The 15,899-nt window shown below is 39.0% G+C and overlaps 1 protein-coding gene and 1 long non-coding RNA gene across 3 annotated transcripts in view; one reads left to right on the plus strand and one right to left on the minus strand.

Moving 5' to 3' along the window:
* The window catches only part of ITGA8 (integrin subunit alpha 8), a 179,922-nt gene that overhangs the window by 117,640 nt on the left and 46,383 nt on the right, over window positions 1-15,899 (plus strand). For both annotated transcript variants that reach the window (XM_077758434.1, XM_077758435.1), the window contains 3 exons: window positions 192-339; window positions 6,491-6,583; window positions 11,105-11,184. In XM_077758434.1, the coding sequence (XP_077614560.1) occupies window positions 192-339; window positions 6,491-6,583; window positions 11,105-11,184 (321 nt within the window). The remainder of the gene's footprint in view (window positions 1-191; window positions 340-6,490; window positions 6,584-11,104; window positions 11,185-15,899) is intronic.
* The window catches only part of LOC144226957 (uncharacterized), a 142,591-nt gene continuing 137,502 nt past the window's right edge, over window positions 10,811-15,899 (minus strand). Inside the window, exon 3 of the long non-coding RNA XR_013333799.1 lies at window positions 10,811-10,856. This is a non-coding gene — a long non-coding RNA (uncharacterized LOC144226957). The remainder of the gene's footprint in view (window positions 10,857-15,899) is intronic.

A 15,899-nucleotide genomic window follows, 5' to 3' on the forward strand; every position in this document is an offset into this window, starting at 1 on the left:
ACTAGTTGTTCAACATTCCCAGCACACCACTGGATGTTCTCTTAGTTCTTCTCACCATCCCCTCCTGATGATCCATCTTCTTGTCCCTCATATGTCCATATCTCCCTTCTTTTCTTCCAGGTCCTTAGACAAAATATCTATGAACCCAGAGAAGTCTGGTAACTAATATCCCTTTTAAACTATGTTTTTAGAGATAAGCATCAGGTCATCATTGGAGATGAAAATCATCTTATGCTCGTCATCAATGCAAGAAATGAAGGAGAAGGTGCCTACGAAGCTGAACTCTTTGTGATAATTCCGGAAGAGGCAGATTACGTTGGGATTGAACGCAGCAACAAGGTAATAATGACTTGCAAAGTATTTGAAGTCAGAAAGAGCTCAGGTATCTATTTGAAGTCAAAGCAATGTTAAGTAGAGCCATCTTAGCTGAGACTTTCTTCCCAAATGAAGAAGAAAATGGCACCTGACTTCGCTAATCATAATAGCAATGAGCCAAATGAGGTGGTCTTAAGCAATATTAATATCTTTCTTGGCCACGGTGCAAAGATCAACTGGCTAAAGGTGGAGAGCTGATACAAGGAAGAGACTACAGCTGGCTGAAAGAAGCACCTCGCTAATGCCATCTATCAGCTCAATTCCCCTGTTAACTCCCACCCTCGCTGGCTGTTTTCAGGCCTTTGGTTTCAGTTGCTTTCATTTCAGACTGGTCCCAGGAGCTCTGGTTTGCATTACTGCTTATGGAGGAAGGTCTGACTAGTCCCAGCTGAACGCTACTAACAGTAGAGACAGGCACTGGAAAGGAAACACGTTCATTCTTCTTTCTTCGTGGCCCACCTTTTTGGGACCAGGACCAAGAAAAGTCAGGTCTTCATCATTACTTGCTGGTCGGGCAGTGCCACTATTTATTAAACTGACAATGCTTTCTATAATCTGTCCTCTCCTTTATCAGAACATGAATCTTCCCACTCAGGGCATCCTCGGGTTCTGCTGTGTTTTTAATCCCTTGGTCTATAAAAAAAACATAAATACATTGCAGGGTAGCGGAGAGAGTCCCTCGTTTTCAGAAATGTACAGACTCACAATCAAGGGCAGAGACCCAGTTTAACATTCCTTCATGGCCACCACTGTGGGTCACACAGAATGAGGCACAACGGGAGCTCCTTTAAGACATGCTGCAGGATTTGTTCATTTAACTACGATTTGTTAAATGTCAGTTAATTTCCAAATGCCACATACTTTGAGGGGTTTGAACATTCTAATGATTAAATCATTTTTTTAAAAATTTAAGTTTATTTTGAGAGAGAGAGAGAGAGCGAGAGAGTGTGCAAATGGGTGAGGGGCAGAGAGCAAGAAAGAGAATCCTAAACTAGCTCAGCGCTGTCAGCACAAAGCCCAATGTGGGGCTCAAACTGACGAACCACAAGATCATGACCTGAGCTGTAATCAAGACTCAGTTGTGTATCCATCTGAGCCACCCAGGTGCCCCATAAAGACTAAATAATTAATGAAAAATGATTCCTCTCAAGAGATGTTAGCAGGGGCACCTGGCTGGCTCAGTCAGAAGAGCATGTGACTCTTGATCTCAGGGTCGTGAGTTCAAGCCCCATGTTGGGTACAGAGATTAGTTTTAAAAAAAAAAGTAGACATGGGGTACCTGGGTGGCTCGGTCGGTTAAGTGTCAGACTTCAGCTCAGGTCATGATCTCATGGTTTGTGGGTTCGAGCCCCATGTTGGACTCTGTGCTGACAGCTCAGAGCTGGCTTCAGATTCTGGGTCTCCCTCTCTCTCTGCCTCTCCCCAACTTGTACTCTGTCTCTCTCAAAAATAAATAAACATTAAAAAAAAATTTTAAAGTAGACAATAACTTAAAAAAATAAAGAAATGTCAGCAAATTGTTGCAATGTTGATACTTAATAGGCAGTTAAAGATATAGAGAATATTAAATTCTCTACTCACACCTCTAGGCTTGCAGTTTATGTTTTGGTTAAATTATCTTCTTAGTGAAAAAAAATCCAGGTGAGTAATCATCATGTATCTTTGACAGTCATAAAATCATTGTGAGCTTCTGTTGGAGAAATTTATAGAAAAAAGTCACCTGTATACACTTACATGCAAATACTATATAAACAAACAAAAATAATGAAGCTCAATATGTTATTTTTAAAAATGTTCCATAGCTTCGCTTGTATTTTCATTTCAATTCCTTCATGTCACTCCACCCCTGACTTCGTTAAACAAAGCATCTATTCTAAAATGTTCTTCTTTCAGCAAAACATCCAGTTTACTGCGGACTTGGTTGCATGGAAAATATGGGAGAACGTTTATCGTTTCTATCTTTGGCTGTAAACATTACAACGGACATCATCCACAATCTCAAATAAGCCCTTAACTATTTTTCTTCCATCATTTTCCCTTGGGCAGAGACTTAGCTCAGTCTTTGAATTTCACATGACTGAAGCCACATTCTAATTTATTCTTTCTTTTTAAGCAGTTTGAGGTTTGTGTACCTTTGTATTTGAACTCAGTTCAAGGTTTTTTTTGACAATCTTCTCTCAGGGGAAAATGTATTAGGATTATCTGATTGTAAGTTTTGTTATTCTTTTGTTGAAAACATTCATCTTTTCAAAAATATAAATGCTGACCATCTCTTTCTCTGGAAACCTTCACTGAGCCAGATTTCATACTTCCCTTTGCTAACTTTTTCTAGAATTTTCTAGGAATAAGGGCTTGTGTGTTTTATATGATGATTATTCTTGACATTATTATGGCAAAATATATATAATATAAAGTTTAGCATTTTAACCATTTCTTAAATGTGTCGTTCAGTGGTTTTAAGTATGTTCACATGGCTGTGTGACCGTTAACGTAAAACCATCCAGCACAGAACCTTTTCATCTTCCCAGATGGATACTCTGTACTCACTCAACACTAAGTCCCTCTTCTTTTCCCCGCCTGGTAACCACCCGACTACTTTCTGTCTCTATGAATCTGGCTATTCGGGGGACCTCGTAGACCATCTCCCCTGCCTCACGCCCACCTCATATTCAGCGTGTGAATCCAGAACTGGATTCGTGATCTTCCCAGACTCCCGCTTCTCCCTCCCCCATTGCCTGTCTCAGAGAAAGGCACCAGGAGCCACCTCGTTTCTCCAGCCCCCTGCCGTCCCCACCCGTCTCTTCTCTCTACCTAACTGCCCTGACACTGCCTTCATCAGGCCTGGCATGATCTTCTGCTGAGGTCACAAATGCCTCCTAACTAATCTCTCCAGCCCCCTGCCTCCCTCCCCTCTCTGCAGGGGGTAGTCCTCTCCCTAAAATGTAAATCTGACCACAGCACTCTCTTGCTGAAACCCCTCCTTAAGTCCCCATTGCTTTTAGGATAAAGCCTAAATCCCTTCAGTAACTACAGAGGCCTTGATTCTGTCACCCCTGTTCACCTTTTTAGCCTCTTCCCTGGGCTTTGATCCTTTCCTTCCCCCCCCCCCCCCCCCCCCCCCCCCCCCCCCCCCCCCCCNACAAGAGTTTGTAACTGCTGCTCAATCTCTCTGACACACCAGCTCTACTCCTTCCTCCCCTTTATCCAGCTTACTTCTTTCTGTTTATCCTTCAAGACTCAGCTCAGTCATTATGGAGGCTGCAAACAGGTATTGAACAACTGAGATGGGCTGGGCACTGCTCTGAGATATTATACAGATTTCATTTACTTCATCCTTATAACAGCCTTATAAACAGCAAGGCTATCAGCATCCCCACTTTATAGATAAGGAGAAATTTACTAACATGCCCCAAGTTACACATCTGTTGCCTAGCAGATCCAAGACATACGCTTCCACTGTTGGGTCCAATCCCGTGCTCTTAACCACGGGTCTGCACTGCCCCCCCAGCAGCCTTGAGGTCACTTCCTTCAATCTACTACTTAAATCTAGGTGCATAACCTCCTCTATCACTATGATTCTCTCCTATCCTAAAACTGAGACTGTACTTATTATGTTTCCATTGCTTTTTACAATTGCTTGTGATTACTTATTACAATTGTTACAACAATTGGGGATTCAGTGAGGATGAGGAGTCTTTTCTATCAGTTCCTGGTAAATAGCAGGTACACGGTACATATTTTTAGTGAATAATATTTTAAGAGCTATAAATGGATAGAGCAAGAGTGTCCCTGGAATAGCAAAGGAAAATAATCTAGAAATACCTAGAAAAACAATCATGGTTTCTCTCACTCAGAGAAAGGAAATAAAGGTTAAAAAAAGAAAAAGGGAGGGAGGGCCTGGGGAAAGCAAAGATCTTTGATTGATGTGAAAAAGCTATTTCTAGCAAGCTGGAAAAATGTACATATAACTTTTAACCTTTAGATAAGATAAAAATACTTACTATAGAAACTAACTTTGAATTATATTCAGAGGGCTCGTGGACATATTTAAAAGCTTTTCTGCTGGGTTCTTTTGTTTTCAGGATTGACTTAACTCGAACACAAACATCTCTGTACAATTAGGTTTAGTTATAGATCCTTAAGAATTTAAATTCATGCTAATGCTATCTTTCAGAGGAGAGAACTTTACCAGGTTTTTGAAAATATGTTTCTTAGTTGCTTAGATACCGCATATATTAAGTTGCCTGCAGATAGCAGTCATTCACTCTTTTCTGATGATTTGGAACAGACTTTTCAGTGGCCGTTCCCACCTGGTTGATTATAGGAGGGAGGATTTTTTTTTAATGATTTTTAATTTATTTTTGAGAGAGAGTGTGTGAGCGGGGGAGGGATGGAGAGAGAGAGGGAGACACAGAATCTGAAGCAGGCTCCAGGCTCTGAGCTGTCAGCACAGAGCCAGAGGCAGGGCTCGAACTTACAGGCCGTGAGATCATGACCTGAGCTGAAGTCAGATGCTTAACTGACTGAGCCACCCAGGTGCCCCCAGAAGGGAGGATTTTATAGTTAGTTGTGTTTCTATTTCATTTCAGACTCAGGAAAGAGTGTGAGCTGCTTCTGCTCTGTCTCCTAACACCAGTTACTGCTCTGTGCCCAACACAGCTCTAGGTACTGGGAATAAAACAGATACAAAAACTCCTACTGCCCTGAAGTTAATTTTCTTGAAGCATACGATGTACCTACAAAATTCTTTACCTCGATGTCTCATGTTTGTTTGGCTTCTCATTGTTTTGGTGTTGGATCTTGGTTTTTCTCAATGAAGTGAGAAGAATAGGATGGAGGATGGTTTCTGAACTTTTTATATGAAAATTCACATTACTCCCTTAAATGAAATTGCAGTAGAGCTGACAGATGGACAAAAGGCCCTCATATTCAGAATGTTCTTCCTTCCACGGACCTCTCCTGGGGCAGAAATTCCCAAAAGGTTGCTCTTTGTGAAAGTCCTCCTATTGTAAAAGCTTATCTCTGGGTATGAGGATCACAGATCATATGCTAGTGGCACTTAGTAAGTTAGAGGGAAATAATGGGTGAACATTTGTAGCTATCACCGAAGGTAGAGCAGGGCCACAGGGACATTGGGTTTTGATAAATGGAAAGGGGATGAGGGTGGAGAGCAGCGTGAAGACAAGAGGTAGAACTGGAGCAGAGGGAAGAAGTTCAAAGATAAAGATCCTTTACCTCTCCCTCTCGTCTGCAGTAACCTTGGGAACTTGTCCCACACATAGTTCTAAGCATGTCTTCAAATGAGTTTTTATCCTTTCTTTTTCTTTTTCTTTACTTTTTTTAATGTTTACTTTTTTGAGAGAGAGAGAGAGGGAGTGAGCAGGGGAGGGGCAGAGAGAGAGGGAGACACAGAAACCAAAGCAGGCTCCAGGCTCTGAGCTGTCGGCACAGAGCCTGATTTGGGGCTCCAACTCACGAACCTTGAGATCATGATCTGAGCTGAAGTCAGACGCTCAACCGACTGAGCCACCCAGGTGCCCCAAGTTTTTAAACTTTCCAATGAGAATTGGATATAAGGGGAAGAAGGGGGACAGGAAGCACTGGGTGAACATAAAAGTGTTCTCTTCCTGTCTTAGGTATTTAGAGGATTGAACAAAGATTGTGTAATCTCACAATAGGACCATGGTGTGCAGGAATTTGTGTTCAGAGCAGTTCTCTTGCACATGCTCACTGAGTCATATGATATCCTCTGCTAATAGCCACCATTTCATTTTGGCAAGACTAAATTTGTTCTGTGATGTTTACTTATCTGTGATCTTCACTGCCCCCAATTTAACCTTAGCAATAGTGCAAATAATTTCTAAAATGTTCCTTATTGCTGGTATTAAACATTTTCCTCCTCAGTGAAACACACTGCGTTTACCAATCCAACTTGTTTCTAAAATTAAACTTTGATCTTTTCTTCTCAAGTTTCTTCTCTTCTCAGTTAAGGGTCACACGTGAACTCTTGGTGTGTGTGTGGCGGGGGGGGAGGNGCCCACACCCCATTGCCTTTGTGACACGATGTAACTTATTTGCCCCCTGAGCTCCATGCTGGTGTTCTTTCCCATTGCAGGGGCTACGACCACTGAGCTGTGAGTACAAGATGGAAAATACAACCCGAATGGTGGTGTGTGACCTCGGGAACCCTATGGTGGCTGGAACAAATGTAAGAAAAACCCAGAAGCCCTTCCTAAGTTCTAACTGAATTTTAAATACAGCTCATGGAAAGTGCCTTAATTGACCCTCAGCTGTTTAGCACATGGTAACTAAACCAAAGTAGGCAGGAAATGACCAGGGTAGCGGGGTTTAGCATTATATCCTAGACAGAGTGGGAACTCTGAGGTTAAAAACATAAAAAGATGAATACTTTTGTACGCTTTCTCTTTTAATTTTACTCTTACATGTCTTTTAGATGCTACAAATCTATGAAGACTATTTTTTTTTTACTACATATCTTTTCTTGGGATATTTTTTCTTTGAATTTCACTGCAATTTTTTCTTTGAATTCCGTAAATGACTTAAGAAATAACATAAGTAAAGATTTCAGCAAAGATGATTAAACTTGGATTTTTGCCATACCTCCCATATGAATATCATTCACAATATTTTCATATTAAAATGTTACCATGATCTAGCTTTTGAGTCAGCTTTACCAGGTCTATATTTTCCATGTGTTTTAATTGAAGAATCATACCGAAATGTGTTTGGAAGAAACAAAGAATGCATAATGATCCATCATGTGCTTTTGGAAGAATAAGGACATGTTTTTCTTCTTCTTTTTCTTTCCTTGTTTATAGATTTAGGAACTTCTCATTCAGGATTACTTGTGGACAATAAGTTTATTTTATGTAACTGCCATTTAAGTACACATAGTAACTTCTTGTAATAAATATCCCAGTGGACATAACTTATTAGGAAGTCATAAATTAGAAAATATTCTGAAATCTGCAAATACTGCATACTTCAATGTTGCATAATGTAAACATACATATTCCTGTTTTAAATTAGGTATTTATGTTTATCAATGAAGTGGCCTATTTGAAAAAAATTTCATAAAAATTCATAATTGCATAGGTTTGTATTAGGAGTTTGCATAGCTTCCCAAAGAATATTCCAAAGAGTGCTGATCCCTTGGGATAAGGCTTTAAAAGGGAGTTCTGTGGTCACTGCTGAGATTCATATTCTCCTCTGGAACATTTAGGTGCACATTCGCAGTTTAAAGGTGCTGAGAAGTCCTGCAGTAAATAAACCTTTTAGCCCAAGGTCTCTCACATTTATTTGAGCATTTGAAACTGTCAAGTAATACCTGTTCCCAATTTATACTTTAGGGTATTCCACTAGAATGATATTTTTGCTTCTTTACACTCTAAAAGTAAATAATATTTTTGCTTTTTTGCACACTGTTTACACTTTTAAAACTCCCAGTTATTTATAAAGTGTGCCAAGCTATAGTCTAGTAAAAATTCACTTGTTAGGTCAAAAAAAGTAACTATTTAAATGAAAGATAAAATTTTATAACAGATTTTTATTAGCTAACATGCACTGATTGCCCTCTGTGTTATAAATGTATCACTGGGTGCTTTTTTTAAATGATATCTCATTAAATATTCACAACTGATAATCCCATTAGTTGAGTATTTCTCCTATGTTATAGATGAGGACACTGAGACTGAGAGATAGCAAATAAATTTCCCCAAACCACACAGATCATGAACAACGAAACCAAGATTCGAACCACGACCGCACACAAGGTCCATGTTCTATCTGGTCTGCAAAATTGGGGAAAGTACTTGGATAAAAACTAATGAATAACAGACAAGATGAGATTTTTAAATGAAGCCATGAAAGACAGAATGAGATTTCTAAGCTGAGAAATTGGACCATTTTCTGTTAGAATCCTTTTCTCTAGAAACTAATAAAGCCTTTTGCTAGATTTCAAAAAAAATCTAATTTGGTATGAATAAGAGGTCTACCTAAAACCAAAGACCAAACAAACTGACATGGTAGCATCAGCGTTTGCATTAAAATTTATAACAATGACCAGGCACGCATTTTTTTTTTCAGTATTGTAAGTGTTAAATCTAAACCAGAGATCACCTGTGATCATTAATAACAAATCATAATCTTCGAACAAAACTGGCCACTGGTGTCATTCAAAGTGGAAGGTAAAAATGGCAGTGTGGTCTTAACCACAGATGTGTTTATGTGAAAGGATGTCAGTCCATTTTACCAGCAACTAATTTTTGGAAGTCAAGGAGGTAAATTGTTTGTATTCATTTATCTGTGAGGTCCCTGGTGGAAGAAACCTAATAGCTTTCTTATCTCACCCTTTAATGCCCTTAAACACATCAAATTTTATTGCATTCTGTTTTGTTTTAAAACACTTTGATTTATTTACTTCTTCATTTTGTACTTTAAAAAAATACTCTCAGTGGATTGTAGTAAAATTCCAAATATAAAAGCAGTCCTACATATTAAAAAGCGTCATAAATCACCAGAAACACTTATTTGAGTCCCAGTATTTACAAAAAAATAGTTTTCAAGTGACTTTTTATTTTAATTTAACAAAACATTCAAGGTAGTACTGAGAAATATTACTTCCGATTTCTAAGTAGTAATGTCATTTTCACAGAGTATCTATAGTAATATAAAAAATGTACCAACAGGGTTTCTAAAAAGCTGCAAAATCTCTCAAGGAGGAAGACAAAGCAGTGGTTCAGCCAAGGTCCTTTAGAATCAACACCCAGAGATCTGGTGTTTGGTTCTAGCTGAGAACACATGTGTCTCTTACCAATATGAAATTATCACATCTTTGTTGTGTCTTTGTACCAGGCTGAATTGTTCTGTAATGAGGACAAACATTAGCCAGGCTTCATCACAATTGAATAAGATCCTCATCACTGAAACTGCAAATAACAGCACAGTCTTTCAATAATAATAGCACAGTCTTTCAATCTGTTTTAGTGCATCCCTTCCCTATGCCTGGTACCAAGCTAGAGAGTGACAACATCAAGATGAAAATATACAACCTCCATTCAATAAGAAACTGAACATTAGTAATATCAGAGGTTGCAAAGAAGGAGATGGGAAATAAAGAGAAAATTTCTGCCTGACCTGGTCTGTGGGACTGGACAGTGTATTGCAGGAGAATCTCTCATCCTGAGCTTTGAAGCATGAGTAGAACTTCTTCAAGTAGAAAAAAGCAGGAAAGGTTTTAAGTGGCTTCCAAAGAGGAGAGAAGTGTATGTGCAAGGTCCCAGGGGTCTGACTGAAAATTGCACATGTGGTATTACAAAGGAATTCATCATGGCTGGGGCATAAGGATACACAGGCTTAAAAATTAGATGGACATGGTATTAAATCCCAGCTTTGCTGCTTCTCAGTTGTGATACCTTGGACGAGTCACACTGAAATGGAAGAACCCCCACATTTAGGAATGTTTGGAGCAGCGCAACGACATGATACATATAAAGCCACCAGCAGCGCCTGGCTTCTAGCACATTCAGCACAGGCTAGTGAAATGATGATGATTTATGATAAAAATGATGGTTTATTATTAGCACATATTATTATTGGTTCATATTAACATTAGTTTTTAATCACCAATTCGGTGAGTAGTGGCCATGTAGTGCAGGTTCTGGAGTCAGCTTGCAAGAATTTCAATTCCAAGTCTACAGCTCATTTGCGTGCACCTGGAGAAAGGCATTTGATCTCCCTAATCCTCAGACTACTGCCTGATTGTAAAATGTCAACAATCACAGTACCTACCTCATGGGGTGGTTGTCAGGATTATGTGAGACAAGGCATGGAAGGCTTTAGCATAGTACATAGGAGAATAAGTAATATAATTACTAGCTCTTATTTTACTTCCTTATTGATATTATCATTGGATTTCTTTTTCCTGAAGTTTTAAAAATCTGTCCTCAGATTTAAAAAATAATAAGAGCAGGTTTAAAACTTTGGAAAATCAAGAAAAGTGGACAAATAATCCCTACACTCATAACTTTAACATCACCATAGCATGGTATTCTGGTATATTTTCTTACAATACACCCTCACTCCTGTATAGTAATTTTTCCATCGATAAACTCTTAAAACCATAGCTGAAACACACTGCATAGCTGAAACACACATAGCTGAAAAAGGCTTTGTAGCCTTTTTCTTTATTGGTTGTCATTCCATTAGAAGCATTTTCCACATAGTTGCATAGGCTTCACACCCACAGTTTCAATGACTACATAAAGGCGCATCAAATACAAGCATTAGTTTTCCAGATCAACTGCCTCTTGTATATTTAGGTTGTTTTTAATTTAGCACATAGGAAGGTTGCAGGAGAAGAGTTCGTACAGGACTAAATGAAGAGAAGGAACCACATATAGAGGAACTTGAATGTCTGGGCCCTGCAGTTTTATTTAGTTCCACAACTTTCTCTAGGCAACCTGTGGGTGGAAGCAGAGAAAAAGGCAGCAATATCAGGTAGGGATTTGCAGGGATGAGGTGGGTTTTTTTTTCCTTTTTTTGAAAGAGAGAGAAGACGCAAGTGAGAGAGGGGCAGAGAAACAGAATCCCACGAGGGGCAGAGAGAGAAAGAGAGAAGTGCAGGGATGATTTAAAAAGATTTTTAGGCCATGTGTATGGTCCCTCCCTGTAATAATCTTAGTGTCTTGTGATTTTTTTTTTCTTTTAGTATTCTCTGGGCCTCCGATTTGCCGTTCCACGTCTTGAGAAAACAAACGTGAGCATTAACTTCGATCTCCAAATCAGAAGGTTAGCTCTTTAAATGCCTAAAATTATGGTCAGCATCCAGTATTCGAGAGATCCTAGTGAAAGGAATGGTCACAAATCAAGCTCCTTAACCTGGAATTAGAACCCAGACTTTCACAGATCATTTTTTCTTTATGTTATTTCAGTTTTGTAAGTTTTTGTTTGTTTTGTTTTTTGTTTGTTTGTTTGTTTGTTTGAAAAGAGATCCATTTTGTAAGCCAAGTTATATTAGTAAAATTATGTCCTGGGTACCCTCCCACCCTGGTTTACCTCCATTTTTCCTGATTCTGATTCACATCCCTTCTCCCACCCTCACCAATACCCCAACAGGATTTCCACCATGCTCTCAGCTGGGGGTCGGTTGATCCCTGAGAATAAAATCTCCGCCAAAAACAATAGATTATGCGTTTGCAAACTTGAAATCTAACTTTGCAGGAATGAAGGAGTCTCTTGATAGTTTCATTGTGAGTCCCATGGCAGAAAGAAGGTGAGATCATATGTTCAGAGAGGGCAGGGCTTTTTCTGTTAACTATAAGCCAAAGCAGATAGGTAGCTGCCCCTTTTTTCTAAGACTAATACTCTTCAGAAACTAATACTTTTCAGTGTGACTTACCTTTTCACTGTCTAGTCTGTTTGTTCCCTCATGGCCAAAAATAATATTTAGTGAGTGGGAAGACTTGGAGGGAACAGTGTGCATGAAAGCCCAAGTGTGGACTTTAACCCATTAGCCAATGATGGAATCGATGTAATGACTCCAGGCCAGTATTAAAAGAAAAGGAAATTGAATGGAACATAATATATCAGAGTCCTGTTCATGAAACAATCCAATTAGAGAAATGTAAATGTGTATAGTAGGGCAGCCTGTGAAATGTATATAAGTTTTTGTGGTCTGTGATTCTAAAAGTTTGAACAACATTTAAGTTTGAACAGCACTGGGGTCGACAGCACATACTCAGCTGGGTAAACCCTTGTTCTATAACTCAGCTCTTGAAGTCAGTATCTACAGTTTGGTCCTCCAAAACTAGTGTGCAATATGGCTAAATCTCTACACCTATCTTCTGTCCTGTAAGAAGTGATTAGAGAGTGATGACTTTGTGCAATCCATTACTTTTTAATAGCTACTTCAATTAAAGGTTTGGATTTTTTTTTTTTTNAAAAAATTAAAAATAGTAATAAAATAAAATATATAAACTCTATAAGAATATAGCAAATTTTTAAAATCTGCAACCAGTATCACAAACCACATCCCCTAAAGAAGGAAGGTTTTCTAACTTACTTTATGTCTTTTTATGACCTTAATGAAGTCTTTTTAAAATTTAACTTAATATTTTCTGCTGAATCTTAGGGATTTTTAAAAATCTTACCCATATTAGTAATAAGCTGACAGAATGAATTCTGTAATATTGTTTTACCAAAAGCATATTAAATCACTTCTTTGTGTCTACATAAACATATATTTTCCAAAAGGTTTAGGTGTTCTAAATATTTTCCACTGGGAATCTTTTGTTTATATTTGTAATTTTTTCAGGAAAAAAAAACAAAAGGCACCCATACTGAGAAACACCATCCTTCAGATAGTAGCCTAAAGTTTCTATTTCTTATCATCACTGTCTGTGATGTCGGTCCTGAAAAAGGCATGAAGATACATGTCTCATAAAATATAAGTCACTTATTGAGAAATAAAACCTGTTACAAAGATGCAAAGCAAATTCCTTGACACATCCTTCTTACTTCGGGTTGCAGTTACAGGTAATAGAATAAATACAAATAGTAGGTCACTCTGAAAACAAAGGACACCAAATGATGTTCTAAATGCCCTCCCCAAATCCATCCTGGAGATCATCATTCTATTTGAATTCAGACTATTTGAATTCATTCAAATAGTGAATTCAGCAGTATAGTGCTAAATGATGGAAAATAGAAATGGTCATACTTTCAACATCTTACTTCATATGGAAGAATGGACCATGATTATACTCTATCCTTACATGACTACTTTAATATTATCCTGAAAAAATATAAAAATGTGTAAATGAAGGAAGAATTGGAGAGGCTACAGGAACATACATAAAGCATCAAATTCCAAAATGAGACAATTCAGAGATAAAAACGTTTGAGAATACTTAATACCAAATACTAAAGTATTAAGGGGGTGAGCATTTATCTACATGCCTTGCTGGCTGACTCCAAAGACATAAATAAGTATTTATGGATGGTTTGCATTCAATTTAAGTGTGTTATAACCAAAAATAAATGAAACAAAATGTTCTGAAGTCTAAGTTCTTAAGCTTTTGACCATATTGACCGCCATTACCCACTTTTAATGCCCTTTTCCACAAACAGAACCCCAAAGAGAAACAGGCTTCCTGTACTAATCAACTTAAAATATTTCATGTTACCAAATGCTTTTATTAAATGGTCTCTTCATGCCAGGGCTCTATGTGACATGTAAACATTCTCCTCGGTGTTGTAGTCCGGGTCTCGCATGGCAGTTTCCACATACAAACAGGTCTTTGCGATGTCAGTGAAATTGCTTCCTCAGCAAGGGTGAAATGAACATACTCTTGCATTTGCTACATTGTACATTCCCACGGAAAGTACAGAGGGAATGTTAGAAATAGGAAACATTAAAAAAAAAAAAAGGAAACTAGCATTAGAGTGGTAAGTGAAAAACATGTTTATCCTTGGTGCGTGACACAGGGCGTAGTCATGGAGAAGAAATCCATTGTTCCCGCAGAGAATTAGCACCAACAGTATAAATAGCTCAGCACTCCGGGCGGTGATGGATTGCTTGTTTGAATGTAGCGGTGGTATTAGTGACAGAGGCTTCCTTCCAGGAAAGAGGTCAAGGAAGCATCTAAGTTGTATATCAAACCTGGTGCCGTTCTTACTGGAAGGTTTTGTTGACGCTGCTGGCTGATGGCAGTACCTTGTGCCATGACAAGGCTGTGTGACAGAGGATGATTTTGATTAGCCCACCAGGTCTCGTCTCCACGTCTGCCACTGCTTTCATTACCTTGTAAAATAGCCTCCGTAAGGCTATTCATGTTAGACCCCGGTCCCAAGATGATTTCAGTGCTTGACGTCCATTTACATTTTTTGTGAGTAAAGACAACTGTGCTATTTAAACCACGTGGTAACAAAACACAATGAAGTTATGGGATTGCTTCAATGAAACGGGTTTTTTTTAAAAAAATCATTTTTACATTCACTGCTGCAAAGCAATGCGAACTAGAAAACAGAACCAAGTCTGGGTAATGCATGCAACAAGGAGACTTAAGTTTCTAAACTTAAGAGTTTCCCATAATGCATTTGGAGCCACGCAACGTGTAACAAGTAGACTTCATGACTTCTTGCTGGTAATTCAGAATTCTGCCTTAAAACAAGACTTTTTAGTTAGTTGACTGATTTTCCCCAGATGTGATAATAATAAAGTGGCCTGGAAACCGGGGTTCAAACGTTGGTGAACAAGTCCCCCTAGGCTCATCACTAGCTTAGCAGCGATACCCTATTACAGGAAATGAGCCTGACATTGGCCTGTTTATATCTTTTATGTGTGTTTGTGGTTTCAGGGGCCTTATCAGTATATACAATAGGACAAGAGTTTCTAAAAGCACTGTGGGAATGATTCTGTCCCCTCCTCCTCCTCTGAAAGCCGACTTTTACATCTCCTTTCCAGCTCCCACATTCGGAAAGCTTCAAAAGCTAGTTGGAACATACCCCATTTCCACCACTGCAGTGTGAAAGCATTATCCGCTGAATCTGTGTGAAAGTCAATGATGAAAAGCGGAGGCTTTCTCTTCTTAATGAGACCTGGATATAAACACAACCTGTCAGTGGTGGTGTGGCCACATCTGTTTGCCAAAAGCTGTATAATGACGGTGACTTCAGTGAAAGCACATTAGGGTAATAAGGCAAATGACATCTTCATTCAAAGCTCAGCTACTGGTCAAGCCGCTCATGAGACCATGTTTCATTTTCCTTACAGGACTGCCTGCTTAACACGTGCTTTTTTTTTTTTAATTTAAAATTTTTTTTATTATTTATTTTTGAGAGGGAGGAAGAGACAGAGTGCAAATGGGAAAGGGGAAGGGAGAGGAGACACAGAATCCGAAGCAGGCTCCAGGCTCTGAGCCATCAGCACAGAGCATGATGTGGGGCTCGAACTTGAGAACTACGAGATCATGACCTGAGCCGAAGTTGGGGGCTTAACCAACTTGAGTCACAACACATGTATTTTTTAAAATTTAAATTTCATATGCAATTATATTTGCTTGAGAGAGAAAAAACACAGACTTAAAACTAACTTTGCCACTGTTCAAAGAAACATTATTACTCACCTTCTTTCTTGAGATTCTTTTTTTTTTTTAATATAATTTATTGTCAAGTTGGCTTACATATAACACCCAGGGCTCATCCCAACAAGTGCCCTCCTCAGTGTCCATCACCCATTTTCCCCTCTCCCCCACCCCCCATCAACCCTCAGTTTGTTCTCTGTATTTGAGTCTCTTGGGGTTTGCCTCCCTCTCTCTGTAACTATCAAAAAAAAACAAAACAAAACTTGAGATTCTTGATGCCCTTGACAACATCTACGGCATCTCCTAATTGCATCAGTCTGAGCTGCCCCACTTCCTGGGCTCTTGCTTCTTCCTGCCATTGCCATTGGCTACACTTCTAATTCACTCCCTGCCCCCCCCACCCCCCCAGTCAGCCAGCCA

This window comes from Crocuta crocuta, unplaced genomic scaffold (assembly GCF_008692635.1).
Source record: "Crocuta crocuta isolate KB4526 unplaced genomic scaffold, BGI_CrCroc_1.0 scaffold32, whole genome shotgun sequence".
Taxonomy (NCBI): domain Eukaryota; kingdom Metazoa; phylum Chordata; class Mammalia; order Carnivora; family Hyaenidae; genus Crocuta; species Crocuta crocuta.